The sequence below is a fragment of the Netta rufina genome (assembly GCF_964035555.1).
Source record: "Netta rufina genome assembly, chromosome: Z".
Classification (NCBI taxonomy): domain Eukaryota; kingdom Metazoa; phylum Chordata; class Aves; order Anseriformes; family Anatidae; genus Netta; species Netta rufina.
The window spans coordinates 34,882,936-34,905,369 of NC_140126.1; the positions used below are offsets into that span (position 1 = coordinate 34,882,936).

Genomic DNA, 22,434 nt, shown 5'->3' on the forward strand with positions numbered 1-22,434 from the left:
ACTCTATTCTATACTGTTTTTTCATGGGAAAAACCTATCCAGATTTCAATGCATATCTTTCTTGAATAAATCATGCAGGACCTTACTCTGTAAATATTTAACAGGCTAGGAAAGCTATGTAGCTCTACCATGTGATATCTCTTCCTGTCTCAGAAAAAAAAAAAAAAAAAAAAAAAAAAAAAGATTAATAGATTAATTCAGGGATGATTCATTTCTACACAGGGGACTTTGATGTTCTAGAAACATCAAACTACAGTGATTCTGTTTTGGTTTGTTTGTTTGTTTGCTTGTTTTCCCCAATGGAAAACAAAAACAACTAATATGAGAAAGTTGCTTACTCAGAAATCCTGTGCAAGTGAATATGCAAGACATAAAGGACAGAAATTCCTATAAAAATTTCTATCTTTCTATCCATCAGCAAAACCCATTCTAGTAACACAAAACAGTCTAGAATCACAAAACAGTCAGCATGCTTGAAGTTTCTGTAATACCCAGTTAAGGAGAGTGGCACATAGTAAATTCATGTGTTTTTTTGCCTGGACAAGAGATATTATTTCCTGAAAAACAACATATAATATGTATCTCTGGAGAAATATGACAAATATACTTATGTGAAATTTGCATTTCTTTGCAAAACTATGTACCTACAAGTGATTAGATCAAACTTTTTGCAGTGCATTCCTCCTCTCTTCAAATAGCACACAGGATTATCTAAAATCCACAACAGTGAACTGAGGGACAGAGAACTGGGACAATAGAAATGTTATCCCAAATCCATTGGCCCTCCCTCCCACAATTTAATATAACCTTTCCACTTTTGTCTTGTTACCTGTCCTGTTTCTCTCCTGTGCCATGCAAGTCAGTGCATGGAATGTGGGATTGCTGTGACTATTTACATTGGAGGTACCAGGAAAGTATTAATTACTGCGGATGTATAAATCCTTCTGCCTGAAGCACCTTGGACATTGACAGGTTCCTCTTACCTGAAAACTCTCCCTTCTCTTTGTATGCAATGGTACAGTTACCACTACTATCTGTCTGGAGGAAAGTCTAGAGGAGATATTCCAAGGACTTTCCTTTAAACTAAATGCACTTTCCTGTTTGTTTTCTATGTGAGGGATCAGTTTGGGTCTCGTACAAAAATCATTTAACTACAAGACAGTGATCAAACACTGGAACAGGCAAGAAGTATCCCATGCCTGTCAGTGTTCAAGAGGCACATGGGCAATACCCCCAGTAATACATTTTGGTTAGGCCTGAAGTTGTCAAGCAGTTTGACTAGAAGATGTTTGTAGGTTCCTTAAAACTGAACTATTCTATTCTATTTTATAGTTTATATTATGCATTATTATAGTTTATATTATATAGTACTATATTCTATAGTTCTTCCAACTATTCTGTTCTGTTCTGTTCTGTTCTGTTCTGTTCTATTCTATTCTATTGTACAGATCTGTAAGTTGGTATAGATAGATTATCAATTGTGCCTTTCTCATGTAGCATAAAACAAAACCCTCCCTTGGAAATTTGAATTCTAAGATTTTAAGAGGATTAATTTTCAATACTTTGGTTTGGTTGTTGAACCACAAGTGTATACAAAATGTGATCTTGAATTGCTTTTATATCTGAACCTCCTTTAAAAATATTCCAACAGAACGAGTGTTGGTACCTGGCTACAAATGTACTAGTAAATATTTTACTTAGCACTGAGGAATTAGACAATGATTGTGTAACAAATGATTTGTCATGATACTTTCAAATATACTAAGCCTGATGATGTTCCTTTAAACAGAGAAACTCAGATTAGTTAATTATTAAGTTGTTAAATCACATGAGGGGGAGAAAATGACAACCCATTATCTCACTAGGCTCTGTGTGGAATACCAGAAAATGTAAACCACCCTGAGTGAAGAAAAACTTTAGTTAAGTATCATGTATTTTGTAATCACTATTTTCACAAACAAAGACAAGGGATAGAAATATTAAAAAAATAATAATAATAATAAAGATACCTGGGGAAAGGTCATTGGCTATAAAGCTACTATAGAAACCTACTCTTTTTAAGCTCAGCTGTCTTTGTAAATAAAAAGCCACTAATTGATGCATCCCAAAGTTCAAATAGATAATGAACAGAATGGATATGTTTTCTGATTATTAGTTCATTACGTAAATTTTCTTCATACATACATTTTTTAGCATACAATTCTGAATGAAAAAAAAAAGTCTCATATGAAATATATAAACCCATTATCAGTTTCTTGTGCAGAAAAACACCGGGGTAGAGGTTAGCTTATGAAGATTTCATATGTATTGCATACTGATGTACTTGTTTCAAGTTTACAGTTTCTGTCTCCAGTAGTTCCTTAAATAATTTCATGTATTTTAACAGTACAGCCTAAAGAATACAGTGAGACTCCATGAGATATTTTGGGACAAGTAAATCAGAGAATATAGCACTTGAAATGAATCTGCTCTTGGGTCATAGATCTCCTTCAGTCTTGGATATGACTGTAAACTTAATGATAGCATCAAATTCAAGAATCTCTGAATGATCCTGATATTCTATGAGAGCAGGTGTGAGCACGGGGCAAAAATTTTTCAGCACTGTGCTTCATCTCACCTAAGTGATGCTGAATTCCAGCCCTCAGTATGCAAGAGTTCAGTCAAAGCTTTTCACTATTCCTCATTTCCAAGAAATGCTAGCAATGTCATCTCCTGGTTTACTATCTGCCCTGGAGAGCTTGTGAACAGTCACCTCAATAGCTGCCAACATTAGGTGATTACTTTTAACTCTGTAAAACAAGCAGCTGGACTCACTTAAAGAGCATTGTCAAAAAAAAAAAAAAAAAAAAAAACACTATCGAAGGCTATCTGGGAGCACATTTGTGGTGGTAAAAGGTTATTTTTTCTTCTGTTGCTGCATGAAGTTGAAAGAGTTTCTTGTACCTAAAGGTGTCTAGAATGACAGCTTAAACATTTCACTCCATATTTATAAAGCTACCCTTAGGTCAGTTTTGGATTGTCCATATTTTAGATAGCTCTGTACTTTTCCTAATAATATCTCAGTAGTATGGATTATAGTTTATAATAGTAATAATGAAATACATTAAAATTCTTCCCTAAGGAAGAATAAGTTTATAGACAGATCCTAACTGTTTCAGCAGAGCTTTGTCCATCTGAGGCAAAGCTGCTCTGAATCAAGTTAAATCTTACTGCAGCACAGACACTAATACAGCACCATCTGTCTAACAGATACTTTATAAAATGAACTCACAGTCTTTTCAAAATATTAAGGGACTGAAGAAAAATAAATGAATAAACAAAAAACCACCAGGGGTTGACACAAAAAAAAAAAAAAAAAAAAAAAAAAAAAAAAAAAGAACATGTCTTGTCTCCTTGTTTTCTGCTGAGACCACTAGGGTGGTAACATCAACTGCCCAAACAAATAAATACCACAGTCTTGCAGGTAACTTCTACCACAACTAGTATACTGGTATCCGATTTTCTGAAATGAAACCAATCCTTTCAGAGAATCAAGATTTATTTCGCCCTGATACTAGGAAATAAAGTCAATCAAAGGGTCTTTACAATAGTTTGTTACCTGGAATTTATTTTAAATACAGAGTTTTAATAGAGTAATACCTCCTCATCTACAAAAAAATGTTTATTTTCAGGTGTGGTACAAACTGATAGTCATTAGTTCTTCAATTTATTGAAATAAAAACTGTCTTACCTCAAAAAAAAAAAAAAATCCCCCGAAATAACAGTTAAAAAACGACACTTCAACACTTACGACACTTACAACAACACTTCTAAGACATCAATCCTTGCAAAGTAAATTTGCAGCCCGAAAATTCATTGACCATGCTCAGTCATCAGAGACAATCCTCAATGCACAGTATGTACAACATAAAAGTAGGTCTTTTGCATTCACATCCGACAAATGAGAAAAAAGAATCAAAGCTGCCAAAGGAGTTCTGCTTGACAGACAAAACTGTGTAACACATTTCAAAATGATCCTTTTTTTTTTTCAGTAAGATGATGGACTTGCCAGAGACTGCTGTTGGATGGTACATCAGTGTTCCCTGTTTGTTTGTTTGTTCATTTTCAGCATAACTCCACAGACTTGTATGAGTATGTCTGCATGCACATTTGAATGCAGCTGCTTGCAATGTATACATTGCGATGTATACACATGTATATGTGTCTGTTACATGAAGGGTTTTGACTTTTTTCCTTCTCTCTTCTGTCTGTCATACCTGCATAAGACTGCTGTTTTGCTCAAAAAAAAGACATCTGGATAGTTTGATTTATACAGTCCTGATACAATGTTGTGTATATAGTTAAAGTAATGAAGTTATGTTTTAAATGGGAATGGTATTGGAAACAATAATAAGAAAGATATTCTAAAGTAATATTATGGTTGATATTGGTTGGTGCAATAAATGCAATTTTTAAACAAATACTTTCAAAACTTCCAAAAATGGTATGTTTTACGATTATTCCTTTTACAGACAGATATGAATTTGGCATATTGTAACATCATAGCAGTGTTATGTTAATATTTACCTTTTACTTTGTCTCTTTTCTTGGCAATGTAACTAGTTACTAAAGATGGCTTTTTTCATATTAACTACTTAACTGCTGTCTTTGCCCTTTCATAACAGTCAGAATTTTGCATGGATACTCCTATGATCAGTTTTATTGCATATCTGACATTTCGAGGAACTAGTATTTTAATTTCCCTTACAGCTTTTGTTATATCAGGAATTTCTGATCTGCCCTGATGACTGGAGCTAACAATGACAGTCTATATACAATGCCCACATATAATCAAGATGAAACATACAGGAATATATTAACAGGAAATAGTTACCACATACATCTAGATATAATCTTTTTATCAGTCTTGCCAATATTATCAAACCATTAACCTATTATTAATGACTACACAGAGAGTCAGTGCAAACCATTTCAGTAGTATGCAAAAAAAAAAAAAAAAAAAAAGTTCCAAGAAAGCTGTCATATATTTATAACACATAGTTGCCATGGTAGGGTTTAAATTGCAGTTCTCTGTGACCAATAAATAATAATAATAAAAAAATAATAATAATCTTGCAGTTATGTCACTCTGTCTCTGTCCTGCCTTTTATCAATTGTCATTTGCTTTAATTTTCCTGCCTCCAAATACTTCTTGTTTTTGTATTTAAATGTAGAAATTCCTGCTTCTCTGAGCATGCAGATTTCTGCCTGCATGGTTGTAACCAGTGATTGATTAGATGTGGGGAAGCTGCTCTCATCCATGATCCTCACAGACAAAATAACCGGTAAAATCAGTGTCTGCCATGAGCTCAGTAATGAGCATGAGCAAGATCAACGTGCATGTTGGCCACAAAGTGACACCGGTGGACAGTGAGAAGGGAGTGCCTTTGGTGGAGGGTTTGAGGGTTAGACAGGATGACAGCTGCTTATAACATTGGACTGCATACATTACCATGTTCACCTTAAAAAACAACATACCTCACACTTGGTAGCAACATGTCCTTCTCTTTTTATCCTCTGTGACATATTTCACATCTTTCTAATGAGGTTTGCCTTTCTCTTTGAAGACTGACCTACAGAATCAGAATGAAAAGGCTAACTCCTATTGACAATTTCATCCACAGAGATTCAAATATGTCAGGCTCTGGGATAGCATGGATCTAACACACCTGGAGATCAGACTCGCAACCTATTTCTCATTTACAAATGGAGATAAGTGCCTCAAATTTCACCCAGGGACCCCTAGCCCTGCTTGTCCTATAAATTTTCACAGCTGTGTAATATTACAAAAGTTGTCTGTAATTACAGCTAAAATAGGGCACAGTTTTAGTAACTCATTTTATTCTCTGTTGTCTGAATTGGTTCAGGACAAGAGTCAATGGGAACAAACTGGCATGTAAGAAGTTCCTCCTAAATATCAGGAAACACTTTGCTCTGTGTGTGACTGTGCACAGGCACAGGTTGTTCAGAGAGGTTGTAGAGTCTGCCTCGTTGGGGTCTTCAAAAGCCATCTGGACATGGTCCTGAGCATCTCAGCTTGACACTATCGGTGTCCCTGCTTGAGCAAGGGGTTGGGCCAGATGTCTTCTGGAGGTCCCTTCCAACCTCAACAGTTGTTTAATTCTGTGATTTTTTTTGGTATCTTCTTCAATAGAACAGAAAAGAAAATTCAGAAATACTCTATCATTTCTATAATGGTATAAAGTAGATCTTTTAAAAGGCAACATTTAACTTTTAAGAATACTGTACATGTTGCCATACTTTTCCTGACGTAATTAAAAAATATTGTTTGTTTGTTCGTTTGTTTTCAGGAATAATTGTAGTGGTTTATTTCCTATTTTTTTCATGGAAAAGCAGACTAATTTCTACAGATAGCATCAACAGTCATATTAACAGCAATCAAAAACAGAGAAATGCAGAACTGCTCACTCCTGATATATTCTTTAGGCATTTTTTTAAAAGGTACATAAGATGATTGAAATTAGGACACCAGATCTTGGAAGAGAAGGAAAAAACATGCCAAGCAGATAACAAAATTAAGAGCAAAAGAAAAGTATACATTAAGAGCAAAAACAAAGTATACAGGATTTTGTGCTGTCACTGGAGAAAGTATTTTTGACACTAATGTCACTTAGACATTATAAGAATTTCAAACATTTAATTTTTATTTTGGTTGTGATGGTGCATTTTTTAATTAGTTATTCCCATATAAAAGTCCCTAGGTTTGAATTTCCAGTGTTGTATTGCAAAAGGCTTTGGATCATAAAAGTTCAATTATGGAAACAACAATGCCCATCTTGCCTTGTTTAGATGTTATTCTACGTGTGCCATCAAGATGTGATGATGTTTGTTCCAGCCACACAAAGCAAATTCAGTACACACTGTGCTTTTTAGCCTGTATAAAAGCTTAATCTTTGAGTAGGGACATAGTTCCTACCATTTATTAAATGAACTTTGGGTATCAATTTCACCACTGTTAGGTAAGCTGTTGTGATTATATTTGATTCAGGCCAGCTGTTGTGCAATTGTTCCTCTAACATGCTTCTTAGTTGCTAGCTATATATTTGGTTGTTTATGAAGAGACTGAAATAGAAATATATAACAGGACAGTATTCAATTTAAATTGTAGTCACAAATATATCTTATTTTAATGTTATTAGACATTTCCAATGAATGTCACTTAACAGTTGTGAGAAAAACTTCTACATGAGCAAAGCATGCTGGCCTCCTTTTCCTGGTGGAAAATCAAATGTTGGTGTCTGTTGAGCAACATCAGTGTAGAGACATAACAGGGAACCTCAGAGTTAGAATGAAGGATGGACACTAACAGACTGGACACAAGTAATATTGATTTTCTGTAGTACCCCTTGCAGTATAAATAAAAAAAAATAAAGACTGTTGGTAACTAACAGGAGTGGTTGCATTTTACGTTTATCTACTAAAATGGAGGCAGGGATGTGACACCAATTTGAGGGTGACAAACAATTAGGAGGCTGCAGCCATTAAACTGGAGATAATCAGGATCTTGATACAAATTGTTGAATAAGTAATGAATGGCATCAAATGATTAGTATCATTTTAAACAGAAGATTCTAAAGCAATGACAACTAAAACTGTTACTCAAAGATCATCTTACTGAAGCCTGAAGTCGTACAAAGTAGCTTTACCCTTCAAAAAAAGGAATTACAGTACATGTTGAAAAACAAAACCAGAGAGGCTTGAATTTCTGGTGTTTTACAGAGAGATATTCAGGTAGGGAGGGCAAGGAGAACCCATCCATATATACTACCATAAACTATAATACTGCCAAGTGTTGAAGTTATATACACTGTCGGCAGCAACATTTGTTATATGTTTATTCATGTGTTGAATTAAACATTATGGTCATGTGATCAGAACCCCCCTTCTGCCACCCATAGCGTGACCTCTTTGAAATAAATAGAGCATTGTGATGCAAAAATATTCACACCAAAGTACTGCAAACACTTTCAAAAAGAGAAGTGAGAACTCATTCTGAAAGCACTGATCAGAAGTGCCATAGTTTTTCACATGTTACTGTCTAAGATCTATAGGGATGTATTAGATTATATGTGTAACTATGTTAGAATATGACCATGGTCATATGCTGTCCATGAGTCACTTCAAATTCTCCTGCTTGTTAACTCTTGAACTTTTGTAGTGTGGCCAGTGTAAACATTTTGTTATGTAGTGGTTTGATCTGGAATGCTAGACTTACAAGACTAGGACAGGCAGAAAAAGAGTAAATAAAGTGGGTGTTTCTATTTCATAGGTAAATTAATTCAACTTTTTTCAAGGCAACTGTTATGAACAAGAGAGAACTTTTCTTCCAGTATGTACTACTATGTTTTTGTTTTTTTTTTGTTTGCTTGTTTGTTTTGTTTTGTTTTATTTTTTAGGAAAGTGTTTCTGTGAAGAGTACTAACTATCAACAGAAAATATAGTCTAGCATTTCTCTATGGTTTCTAACAATATCTTCTGGTGAATACATCCATTATTTCCTCTTCATTTGTGATTTCTATCTCTAATGAAAAAAAAAAAATCCTACATTTCATGTAAAAGATTAAGAGCATTAAATTTTTGCTTTTAAATCCTAATTAAAAATACATTCAGTGAGGGACCAATCCACAAAATCAAAGGATGTTGGTGAAAAATAACAGCTCTCTAATCTCTGGTTATTTTTATTCTGTAACATGGAAATAAAGTACACATGCTTGCTTTTTACTGTAATTGGTTATTTCCTTTAATTTTCTTCATTCAGTTGACTGTAAAACTTTTTTAAGTCTTTACTTTCATTTCAGAAAAATAGTGTTATTAGATAATTTTCGGTGGGATTGCCTTTTTTGGTGGGAGAAGGTGAAGAGAAATCAAAGCAAACCCAAAGGATATGATAATCTGCAATAAACTGCATGTACTATTTACACAAAACCTAAATACTGTGTTAATTTCCAAAGGGACATGTAACAGAAAGGCCCCCCATATTTATCAGTCCTATGAGCACAGGAAAGACTGGTAGTTTTAGGTAGGTTATTTAGGACTGTACCTCTACTGTGCATCACAGACTTTGGTTTGAAAGAGGAAAGATCTCAGTGTAAAAATATCTTTTCATAGTATGAAACAAAGTGTAAAATATGCTGTGGAGAAAGAAAGTGGCTTTTCTCCAAAATAAGATAATTATAAAAAGTTGGTTAACTGCATATATGATCATTCTTCTCTTCATAGTAATGTAGCAATAACTATTCCTCTTTGAATTCAGGAACTTAGCATACAGCTCTTGGTGTTTTTCTTTGACACAGAAGATAGGCAACAGGTATATATGTTACTAATAGTAATGCACTGTTTTTCCTTTACAGATATTTATAAACAATGAATGGCACAATTCAGTCAGTGGTAAAAAATTTGAAGTCTTTAACCCTGCAAATGAAGAGAAAATCTGTGAGATTGAAGAAGGTGACAAGGTAGAGTTTTGGTTGGTTGTTGGATTGGTTTGGTTTGGTTTTCTTTCTTTTAACCTTGTCTTTAAGTTCAATTCTGCATTGAAGTAGGAAGATGAACATCCATCTCTTCTGATATAAACTCTTACTGCTTTTTTTGTTTTGTTTTGTTTTGTTTTCATAAACTCTTTAATGTTTTCATAAATGACTTGGCTACAGGACTAGAAGTTGTTTTGAGTAAATTTGCAGATGATACTAAATTGAGAGGAGCTGCTGACTGTCTTGATTGTAGAGAGACCTTGTAGAGAGATCTTGACAAATTAGAGAGCTGGACAATCACCAGTTATTATGAAGTTTAACAAGATTTGAAGTTTAACAAATACAAAGTTTAACAAGAGCAAGTGTTGAATTCTGCACTTGGGACTAGGCAACTCTAGCTGTACATATAGACTGGAGGCTCAGAGACTGGTGAGTAGACACACAGAAAGGGATCTGGGGGTTCTGGTTGTCAGCAAGTTGAACATGAGCCAACAGCGTGCCCCAGAAGCTAAGAGAACGAAACATACCTCCAGGCGCACAAGAGATGGCACTGCTAACTGGTTGAGGGAAGGGATTTTTCCTGCCCTGCTCTGTGCTGGTGCAGCCCCACCTTGAGAGCACTGTGCAGTTTTGGGTACCACAGTATTAAAAAAAAGAAAAAAAAAAAAGACATAAAACTGTATGTCAAATGAAGGATAACAAAGAGGTGAAGACATACGAGGAGTGGCTGAAGTCACTTTGTGGGAGTGACTTATGGGGAGGCCTCATGGCAGGCTGCTTCTCCTTCATGATGGGAGCAGGTGGGCAGGAGGTAGTTAATGTCTGCTCTCAGTGGACACCTGTGGGACCTGAGGAAACAGCATGGAGCTGCAACAAGAGAGTGTCAGGTTGGGTGTTAGGAAAAGATTCTGCACCCAGAGGGTGATCAGGCACTGGGACAGGCTCCCCAGGGCAGTGCTCACAGTACTGAACCTGCTGGAGTTCAAGAAACATTTGGACAACGCTCTCAGACACATGGTCTGATTTTTGGGTGGTCCTGTGCAGACCCTGGAGTTGGACTCAGTGACCCTTGTGGGTCTCTTCCAACTCAGGATATCTTATGATTCTATACTTCCATCCTCCTTTCTTCTGTTTCACTCTTAGGATATTATATTAATAATATAATGAGGAAAGGTTTGTTGTTAATTTTCTTGTTAATAATAGCAATTCTTTTTGCTGTGTTTGATCAGTGGCATTTAGTTTTGTTATTATTTTGTCATTTTTTTCATCATTGTTTTGTTTGTTTGTTTTCCTGGCTCTTCCTTACACAGTGATCTAATCTGTTCATAACACATTTACATGTATGTAAGGATTTACATTACAGATACCATAAATTGGAAAAATAGTAACATTTTCTGATGGAGACTCTGAGAAACTGTTCATCAGCAGCAGCATTTTTAGCTGTGAATTTTTCTTCTCAGTAGTGTCATCTTGAAAATGTAATTTTTGTGAAGAATATATTGAAACATAGTACTAAAGTGGGTTATGAAGCTGAAGGTAATCTACCAAATAGACATTAATCCTAACAAAGAGTATTTCTGTGCTGGATGTTAAATTGATGGTTTTAAGCAAAGAAGTAAAAAGAGTGTTAACACTTAAAAACAAACTTTTTTTTTTTACATGTATGAGATTTTTTTTTTTTACTAGGAAAAAATACTAAAAAATGGCATTTAATCAGATATATAATGAAAAGCCGTGTCCTCAAATAAGCAGCTTTGTTTTTTCACCATAGCATTGGTAAGTATTTTTAGATGAAAAAAGATTTAATTAGTTTGACCATATAGTTTAAATATATGTTGCCAAGTAGAGGAGTTACTTGTTTAAATAGAACAGACAATGTTGCTTAAACACTTTTAAAACTGATGACATATTTTTTGATAAAGTCTGAGAAAATAAGTATGAGAAGTGAATGTTCTATTTCCAGTTGACAGCTGCACACACACAAACACTAAATAAATAAATAAATATTTTTTAAAAATAATAGAATAGAATTTCTTGTATTTCTCACAGAATGATATCTGATGTTCATTTCAGCCAAGAAATATTCATCACTAGAATAATTTGTGTATGAGTCCTGTTTTAAGTTTAGCAGGAAAATGTCTGTTGAACACCATTTTATCCATGAAAGATATTAATGAACTCATAATCAGTCTATTAGTGCTGGAAATTCACCAGCAATTTATTGTCAAAATAGTTAGCACACTCTTTTTAGGAATATTGACTTTACTGTACAGAGATTCACTCTGAAATTAAATGTTTTTTTGAGAAATGTGTAGGAACAGAGTTCATGCAGCTTCCTGTGCTCACTGAAACTTAGTTATTCTGTTTGGTAATTACATCCTGAGTGTCTTAAACTTTGGCTCAAGAGCTCTCTGTCTAGTATACCATCAATAGTGACCATGCAGGAAGGCTATACCAAAGACACATTTTGAACTCTCTCTTTGACTGAGATAATTGAAAAAATCTGCATGAATCTAGTGGTAACTGCATATGCCTGATCGTAAGTTCTTAAAATGTCTTATTCATGCTTTTTTTATTCCCAGTTAGCTGTCTCAGTATCACTGAGATTAGTTCAGGCTCATTTTTCCCTCAACCAAAACATTTCATAAGCATGTTGTTTACTATTGAATTTTATCACAAAAGCACCATAAGTGCTTTTGATGCAAAACCCTACTTCTATCACTTCTCTATTCAGTGTTTGAAAATAAGATTATATTAAAAATCAGGTTGGCCTAATATTTGATCATTCTCCAATTAAATTGCTCATGACCTGCAACTGTTCATTTAACATCCAGAATTTTTCTAGTTTTAATTTTTTACAGGCAATATAGTAATGCATTAGATAGAAAGATGATGCTGTTTGCTTTCAAAAGCAAACAGAGGTTTGCTTTCTCTCCAATAATTTTTCCAACTAATGTGTAAAAATAAAATTGCCAAGTGAACTGTACAAATCTAATAAATTACATGGTCACTGCGAACCTGATATTCTAGAGCCTACTCTTTAAACCAGATTTTAGGAAATTGATTTGTTTGTACAGCAGGGATGTCCACTGCCTTGCAGTAGTATTTATAAAAAAATAAAAAAAATTAAAAAAAAAAAAAAGTTTTTTTCCAGATTGACTAATATTAAAGGCTCATAGTAATAATATTTATTATAAATTAATGAAAAGTCTATTAAAAAAATAAATCTAGCTCTGTATAGATCTAACCACCTTTATTTTCTTTGTATATGTTCCCAAATTAAATTTCATATATTTAAAGAATATCTTTTTTTTTTTTCCTTACTTGTTATTCACAGCCAATAATTATATTTAAATATCCTTTTCTTGGTTTTAATTATTTCTGCACTAAAAAACACATGGCACTGTTTTTAATTTTAATTTACATCATTCACACAAGTGTAGCTCATGGTTTCTCCCATTCTTTACTAGTGTAGGCCACTGCATACATCTGAAGTTGTATTGCAAAGCTGTAGAATTTTTATGATAGCAAGAGATAAGGAAAAAAAAAAAAATAAATATTCACTGAATACATATTTCTGTGTCACAGATAAGTGTTGAGGTATCTAACAACATTTTGGCAGTTTTTGAAGAAAAACTGCCTTTTTTAATCTGATAGATTTTATCTACCTGATGTAGACAATGGGTCAGTACAGTAATTATTTTGCATGTTGTAAAGATCCTTCCCAATATCATTTTTCCAAACTTCATCCTAGGAAGTTTTGTGAGTCTCCTGTCCAGCAGCTCTATACTAGGCTTTGGTTTATGGCTTTGGTTTTCTTTTCTCCCTTTTGAAGGAGAATTATACAGTTAAAGATTCTAGATCTGGTCCACATTTAGAACCACTTAACCTGCACATTGACCTGCAGTCAACTTGGCTCACTTAGTTAACCTTATAGTGATTTACATTCTAGCAATCAGAAGGGGAAAAAAAGAAAAAAAAAAAAAAGTAAAAAAAAAAAAAAAAAAGTATGCAAATTGCTTAAGAAAATATATTCTATATATGTATGGAATAAGTATATATATATTTTCAAAAATCATTGTTTTTAATTTTTAACAAAAGACTGCAATAAACCTCCTTTTTGTTGTTATATTTCTTTCAGAATCTTTAACAAGATTAATAAAATAAAATAAAATAAAATAAAATAAAATAAAATAAAATAAAATAAAATAAAATAATAAAAAAAAAAAAAACCTCCAGGTTTTGAAAACCATTTCTCAAGGGATTTTTTAATCAATTTACCTGGAACTGTCTTGCACACAAAAGAGTTCCATGTAATTCATTGTATATTTTCTCACTGCATCAAAAGCCATATGGTAAATAACGCATTATGTTATAAAAAAAACATTAATGGGTTGAAAAATTATCTTGAGCCAATGCCTAAACTTTAAAGTACTTAGGCTTAACATTTCACATGTAGTCAACTATTTAATTGTTAATATTATTTTAAATGCAAATTCAAATTTGTAATTTGTGTATTCATCCCCAGTTACAGACACTGAAAGAGAGACTTTTTAGAACTGGAATTCCTTTATTTTATTTTATTTTATTTTATTTTATTTTATTTTATTTTATTTTATTTTATTTTATTTTATTTTTTAATTTCATGATTTTTGAAAACCCATCTGCTTCTCATTGCTGAACTTCACATTGCTGAAATGACAGGAAAGGTGTTTGAAAGAAAATAAACTATATATCTAAAATTACTGTACAAATTCTGATTCTGGGATTGCAAAACACTTTGCATGTTTAGCAACTAACAAGCCTGGATGACACAACCAATTACTGATTAATTTTATTTTATTTTTTCTCCCACAGGCAGATGTAGACAAGGCTGTTAAAGCAGCTAGAAGAGCTTTTGAGCTTGGATCACCCTGGCGTACAATGGATGCTTCAGAGCGAGGAAGGCTCTTGAATAAACTAGCTGATTTAGTTGAAAGAGATAGATTGATTTTAGCTGTGAGTATAATATGTGAACAAAAAGGTGGAAATACATATATATGTGTTCTGATTTTTACTGATTGATATAAGCAACAGTAATGCACTAAAACCATGGAAAATAAGACTGTTTCAGTATTCATTTTTCCCTCTCCATTCCAAGTACACCGCATTAAACTGTTTTACACTCTGGTGTATAGACATCCTAAATCCACAAAGTACTTGAGTATTTCATTAACTTTAAGATGACGTTAAAGCTGCTTACAATCCATGCAATTTCAGATGTTGAATCACAAGAACACATTAATAGACCCCATGCTTAACGCTTGTCTAAACCAAGACCTGAGTCAAGGCCTTACATGGGAAGAAGTTTTGAATTTCAGTGTTATACATCTTGTTTTCACTAACTCTAGCTTGCAAATGGTTATGAGTTAAAAAAAAAAAAAAAAAAAGCAAACAAAAAACACCTTAACCCAGGAACATGGGTTAATTTGTTGGCCATGTTACTTACTGCTCAACTGTGGACAGATAGATATGGCACCACCATCTAACTGCAGTAACTCAAGGAAGAACAGTTAAAGAATAAACGTTCCAGTTATTTGGTAAAGTGCAATACTCTACCTATTCCATGTTGGATGCTACAGTTAAGATGATCTCTTTCATATTTCATATGCCTTCTGGGATGAATGTTTAGGCAAGTTAATTGTTTGTGCTCTCCTTAAGATGAACACTGGTGTTGTGCCACTATGTGAGAGAGAATCAAGAGCATCCAGCATTCAGGATCATCACTCATACTGATCTAGTCACTATTAGAAGTATTTAGCCACTAGCTACAAAACACACCAATAATAAGTCAATAAAATTTTAACCTCCAAAATATGTAAAAGCTCCAATGAAATGTCCATTTCTCATTCTATTTTCTTTATAGCTTTAGTATACAAAAGCACTTGTGCATGTCCAAACAGGTTTTTAAAGACAAATGAAAATTTCAAAGGAACTGAGGTTGTGTCCTCAAGCTCCGAAGATTACAACTCTCAGATTTACACTTTTCTTCAAGAAAGCTGCTTCTCTGAACAACTGAACTCATCCTGTCACCTTGATATGGAATAACAATCGCCTAGGTTTTCAGGAGAAATCTTCAGTGGCTAATGTGTCCTTGACAGTGCTAGATTTATTGGAGTTGAGAGAGGCTAAATTTTAAGAGAATTACATTTTTTAATAGAAAATGTAAGCCCACCTGTCAGCTAAATACTGGATAAATTAGCATCTGCTTCTTTGTTGTACCAGCTAAGGTGGTACAGCACATGCAAAGGGGATAGAGAAATAATCTTTTTATTTATTTTTTTATTATATATTTTTAAGAAAGATGAAACATTTAGATTTCGTTCCTACTAGCCATTTTCATAATATTAAAATACTCCTTTTCTCTGAGACCCCTCCCAGGTTACTATTTTGCTGACTTTGTTTTTATTTCCCACATCTTCCTTAAATTATTGCCTAATTTTCCCTTTTAGATAAGGTATGTTTGAACAAAGTGCTTTCCGAACTTCACCAGAATGAATACAGACTTTGTCCACTCATAACTTATCCTAAGAACAGCATAGCCAGTGCTTCAGTTACATATAGCATTATATCTATTAGAGGTTAAAATAGACCCCTTAGCTCATTTCAAGCATGTTTTCATGTGTTTTTGCATCTATTCAGGATCTAAATTATTCCATTTCACTGTTTTGTATAATTATGTTTCTCACAAAGTCCAGAGGCTGAACAGTCCTGTAGGCAGATAAGTATACTCTGGAATAGTAAGTAAAAGCAGTATGCTGAAAAAGCATTACTAACTTCTCCATTTGTTCTGCTGTCCTCTCAAATTTGATATCTGCAGTGCACCAATTTAACTAAAATTTTGGACTTTAGAGGCAGGTTGTTGGTGAAACATTTTACTTTCACAATTAGTCAGTAGATTCATTATGAACATTAAGGAATTTTGGACATGCAAAATAACAAGTTTAGAAAATAAAAGAATATCTGTAAGATCTGACTAGATCTTGAAACAATACTTCAGGTTTTTACCACTAAGCATCCTTACAATATTGTTCACTAAGCTGAAGGTCCACAGTGTCTCTGTGATGAAAATCTGTGAGAAAAAATCTATCACTATTAAGAAGATGTTGATATTGTCTAAGGACTTCACATAGTCTTTAGCTAAATGTCCCAATAGTTAGGGGTATTAAAATGACATTAATCATACTCCCTAGATTTGGCTGGAGTGATACAATTAATTTCTCTGTCTCAATAGTTCCCAAAGTCTCAGATCGTTCCTTTGCACATGAGGAAATTTGGGCTTTATTATAGAATTATATTCTATACTTTGTCTCTTCTTGCTCATATAAGATGCTAATCATTCATTAAGCACATAGAAAGATCTCTCTTGATAATTAAAAAGTAGAAGATCCCAAGTTAGCGTGACAGTTATCTGTAAGAAACTGTTGCCTTCCTTATATGTCAATGTACCAAGGGAGGCCACTCCATTTATTTGCAACAATTAACCCACAGATCCCTAGCTGTACATCTACAGCTTGTATAATATTCAGTTTAAACTGGAACATCTTAATTAATTCAAATGGGAGAAATACTCTTTTCTTCAGAACTGGTTACCATTTCAAATGTATGGTGGTCATGTTATCTGGATAGATCACTGAGAATAAACCATCATAAAATTTTCTCATTTGCAAATTCCCACCTTGGGTTTTTCAAGTGCTAAGTAGACTTTGGAGGAGAATTAATCCCCTAAAAGCTAGTATTAAGTGCAAGTACTCTGAACTGGACAACGAAATACTAAGTGATGAAGTACAGATATGAGAAGGCGTATCAGTAGTTCATATTAACTTTGTAATTGCTGTTGTTTGCAGACAATGGAAGCCATCGATGGTGGGAAACTCTTTTCTACTGCCTACCTAATGGATTTAGGTGCCTGTATTAAAACATTACGTTACTGTGCAGGCTGGGCTGATAAAATCCATGGTCGGACTGTTCCAATGGGTGAGTAGCTTTGAGATAAACGTACGTAATTGAAACAATGTGACCTGTGTAAAACTACATTTTTCTAGAAGCTTCACAGCACGAAAAACATCTTAAAAGGAAAATATTTTAGACAGTTCTTAATATAGCTTATCTTGTTTTATGCACCACTAATTAATATAATATAATATAATATAATATAATATAATATAATATAATATAATATAATATAATATAATATAATAAATATAATATAATAAATATAATATAATATAATATAATATAATATAATATAATATAATATAATATAATATAATATAATATAATATAATACTGACAAGGAAGCTTTTAGCTTATATGTATGAGTAAGACTCATAGGTTATTTTTGTATAGCAAGGTATCATTTATGCAAGGGTACAATACTGAAAGCCAGGTAGCAGCATACTAAAGCTAAGATTAGCAGAAACAATAGTATTTCTTTCAGTTATTGGATAGCTTATATGGAAGAGTACTAAAAGAGAGGAATGAGGAAACTTTTCTTTGTTTTTCTGAAATTTTGTTCTGTTCCATTAAGCAGCTCTAAGAAAACATTGTTGCTAGCCTCTTTCTCTCAGAAGGACAAGGAAAAGAATGGTAATAAAGAAGGAATTAAGGAATACTGAAGTGATAAATACTTCCAACTTTTTGCATGACGTAGATCCCTATGCTAGGCTTAATGGAACACATGTTTATTTGAATCAAAGAGAATTTTATACTTAATGGATTTGATTTAAGCTAAGATCTAATATTAAAAATATGTTTGATATGTACCTAGGATTGCAAGTAGCTTTTAGAGAAGAACTTTAAGAAAGGAAAAAAGTGATAGAAAAAAGAAGTGAAGAATGCTCATTGGTATGCTGTGAATACCACTTTGAGAAGCAGGGTTTTCACTATGAAAACTTAGACTGGCAGAGTCAAACCTTGAAGCTATGAAGAAAGTAGAGATTGAATCCAGATGTACTTCATAGTTGTTCTTGCACAGTTAAGATTTTGAAAATATCTTAAGTTAAATTGTATGTAGCTATGTTTGGTATCCAACTTTATCTTCTTTCTGATTTAACTGTTTCTCATAACTGTTTTTCCTGAATATCTAATTTATTTCTTCTTCCTCTAGATGGGAACTTTTTCACATTTACAAGACATGAGCCCATTGGTGTGTGTGGCCAAATTATTCCTGTAAGTTGAATCCATTTATCTAATGCATAAATGTTCCTGTTGTAAATGGGCATGCTTTTGAAATGTTTTCTTTGCAAACGGATTAGTGAAACATTACCAGTCAGAAACTTTATGTTTCTAAAATTAGAGACTATCTTAAGTATTCATCAAAATCTTTCATCAGATCATGACATTTTGAACAGTTAGTCTAGTTCAGCCTTGTCTCTCTTCTCCCTGTATGTGAAGGGCAAGTAAAACACAAAAGATTGGCTGATGAATTAGTTTAAAGATAGAAGTGCATTCTGCTGGAACCACAAGAATTGGAAATAAACTAGTTGGAGAGGATAATGTAAGCCTATAACCAATAAACTGTTTGGTACTTGGAATATCTGTTCTGTTCTATATAATATCTGAACAGCAATCTCTAGTTATGGTTGAGAATCATTTATCTTGTTGATGGTACAAGCAATAAAAATAATATATTTGATTGGCACAGTGATACTGAGACACGTTCCCAAGTTTCTGGTCAGTGTCAAAATTCCCAGTTCTGAAATCGCTTATTCTAAATGAAGTTTCAAAAGGCCTGCCTGAGTCTGAGCATCCAAAACGCTGAGGAAATGAACTCTCAAACACTTTTGTGAGATCTACATGCTTTCAACAGGTAGCTGTGAAAATGTTTATATGAGCTAGACACGCTTAATCCTCACGCTTTTTTGCACATAGTAGGTTTGGTAGCCTGACTTGACCTGCTCAACAGCTTGCCAGATTCTAAAAGAGTCAGCTTGTCTATCAGGTTTGTTCTGATATGTGGGCCCTACTCTTGTTCCTGACATCTTTCAGCTGATCTTGCAGATTTTCTGTATCTTTAGACCACTACATTGGTTGAGAGAACATCTCTAGAACACAGCATACGGATCCAGCTTCTAGTACAGTTTGGGAATCTATTGATCTAGCTTCTTTTGTAAGTCCAGCACAAGATATTTCAAATGAAGCACAGAGTTAAGATATGGTAAAGAACTAGACACTCTTCTGTGTAAAATTATAGCCTGGAATTATGGACAATTTGTACAATTGCTGGCTTTCCGTACAAAATGTTCAAGGATTTCTAAGTATATCTCTATTTTCTCATCATAGAAATTTAAAGCCACCTAGCTCAAGGTCTTCACATATACCAAAATTTAAGTATTAAGTGAGTGCTGTCGAACACTTTTGCTAGATCAGCATTTCTCTTCCACTTCCAATTCTGCTTCAGTAAAGAAGACCAGAAAGCCCTGTAATCCTTTACTTTATTTGTTCTTCAGTTATTTCTGAGGGTGGGGTGATATTTAAATGAGATAAAGGACAGTTGCATGTATACTCCGAGCTTTTTTGACATACTAGGTAACTGTTAACTTCTTTTTCCTCTTTCTTGTGCATCTTTTGTGTATAGGCCCAAAGGCTTAATGCTTCTCACAGAGGCAGCCCATTTTTCCCCAACTACACTGTCCCATACACTGCTGAATATGGAGTCCAAAGGAGTCAGCTACTATGCAGTTTGGTTGGACTAAACACAATAGAAAGCAGACAGTGAAATCACAATGGAAGAGAACAGCAGCAGTGGTACCCCTTATTGCATTGTTTCCCTTTGAAAACTGAATCGATGGTGAACACGATCATTTAAGAAACAAGACAGCAAAACTCTCAGCTTTACCAGTAATTCAGCAACTTGGTGTCAGTCTTTCTTATAGGAGTACCCTCCTGGTCTCTTCAGTTTTTAACTAACACCTTTGATCCCCTGGAATCACATATATACCTGGAATCACAATTTTTGTATAGTGTGGCTTGCCAGATGCTTTTTCTAAATACCTTCACTTTGAAAAGAACTCAACAAAGAGTTCATCCACACTGTTGGGTGCTATTATCATAGAAAAAAGCAAAGGCATTTTGGTTATGTATTAGTAATAGGATACACCTTCTCATCTGTCTTTCAGTGGAACTTCCCATTGGTTATGTTTATCTGGAAGATCGCCCCTGCCCTTTGTTGTGGAAACACGGTGGTTGTCAAACCAGCAGAACAAACACCACTGACTGCCCTTTACATGGGATCCTTAATTAAAGAGGTAAGTCAGTAACAGCACAGTATTTTGCCCTTCTTTGAAATGTAAGAGAATACTGCAGCTGAAATACCACAGAAGCTAGGCTGTCAAGTACTAGCATTGCATGTCTAGCCTTGTACTATGGAACTTACCCTACTGTAAACCAGTGAAGCAAATCGAGGACAAAAGCATACATATCTTTCAGCTTTATCCACACACACAGAGTAAACAGAACAAAACAATACAAAATAAGCAAACAAAAAAAGCTTCACAATAGCAATTTAGTAAACTCCATTCCTTGGTAAACATATTTGCACAGTACCTTTCAAAGTTAAAAGTAAACAAGAAGTCAGGAGCAGGGTATTTGGAAGTGGGTGGCAATGGCTTTATTAGCATAGTTATCACAGAAAATAACCTGTTTGTACAGCTAATTATTATCGGATTTATTTTTTTTTTTTAAACTGAACATACTTTTTAAACTGAACATACTTTTCACCCAGCTCGGTTTATAATTAACAGAGAGATGTAAATCTGCATTGCTTGACTGCTGCCAAACTTATGAACTTTCTTCACACAGAAACTGGGAGCACTTTGTGCTCTTGAATGTAAGGAGTGTCATAGTTTATCCAGTAGTTCGAAAGTTACATTGACCATTGTGCCCAGCCCAGCAAACACCCAAAGAAGAACAGTTTAGCTATCTCACTTCCCAATAAGATCAACAAATGTAATCTAACATGTTTGAAGAGTTGGCACAGATGTCAATAACTGCCAGCTCAGTAACCTTGTACAGTGCTAATGGCAATGACTTGGCACTTTTTATTATTCTGGTTCAAAACAATGATTCAGCAGAGTACACAGTCTTCAGTACTATTTCAAGCCAATTAAATGAGTATTAAGAAGAAACTAAACCCTACTGTTATTTTATTACATAGGAAATGCTATTAGATAACATTGGGTCAAGGAGATAAAAAAGCAGATATATTTTCTATTATTTCTAATTACTTCAAAGGAGTGCTCTAAAGTGGGAAAGTGATCATAGATCACTTGCATTTTAGAACTATTACTGGTAATGACTGGTAGAACACTAGAACATTTTTAGTAAAGGATACACATTTTACCCATTTAGTGTTCATCTAGATGAGAAGTTTAGGTAAGCCATTGTTAAATGTCTTTACTGTGTTATCTGGTAGATACAGTAGGGATTTAATAAAAGTCACATTTATATCATCATGTCCCTCAAGAATGATTGTAGTATACATATCTCGTATAGAATTTGTAGGAAAATAGAGGTCTGATTTTACACAAAGGTTTCCATTTTCTTTAACTATTAAGTTTGCCAGATAATGGAACTTTACGTATCTTCAGTAGGCAACTTTTTCATGCTTGGTAAATGGTCTTCCTTTTCTGTGCTGTTAGCTGTCATTTTATCCACTCTCTACTGCTGTCCAGAAAAAGAAGAAAACACATTGAGTTGAAAATATCATTTCCATCATTTTTATTAAATATATATATATATATTGTAAGTCAGCAGATCATTAACTAAATGCCATTTAATATGAGAGATAATGAGCAAAAATCATCAAGCACACAGAATGATTCTAACAACTTTAACGATGCTGACAAAAAATTAAGCCATCTTT

General features: G+C 33.9%; 1 protein-coding gene across 2 annotated transcripts in view; it reads left to right on the plus strand.

Annotated features, from left to right (window-relative positions):
• ALDH1A1 (aldehyde dehydrogenase 1 family member A1) overlaps positions 1–22,434 on the plus strand; it is a gene marked incomplete at both ends in the record, with an annotated part of 56,061 nt that overhangs the window by 20,306 nt on the left and 13,321 nt on the right. For both annotated transcript variants that reach the window (XM_084305449.1, XM_084305448.1), the window contains 5 exons: positions 9,411–9,515; positions 14,388–14,528; positions 17,417–17,546; positions 18,679–18,740; positions 20,690–20,818. In XM_084305449.1, coding sequence (XP_084161575.1) covers positions 9,411–9,515; positions 14,388–14,528; positions 17,417–17,546; positions 18,679–18,740; positions 20,690–20,818 — 567 coding nt within the window. The remainder of the gene's footprint in view (positions 1–9,410; positions 9,516–14,387; positions 14,529–17,416; positions 17,547–18,678; positions 18,741–20,689; positions 20,819–22,434) is intronic.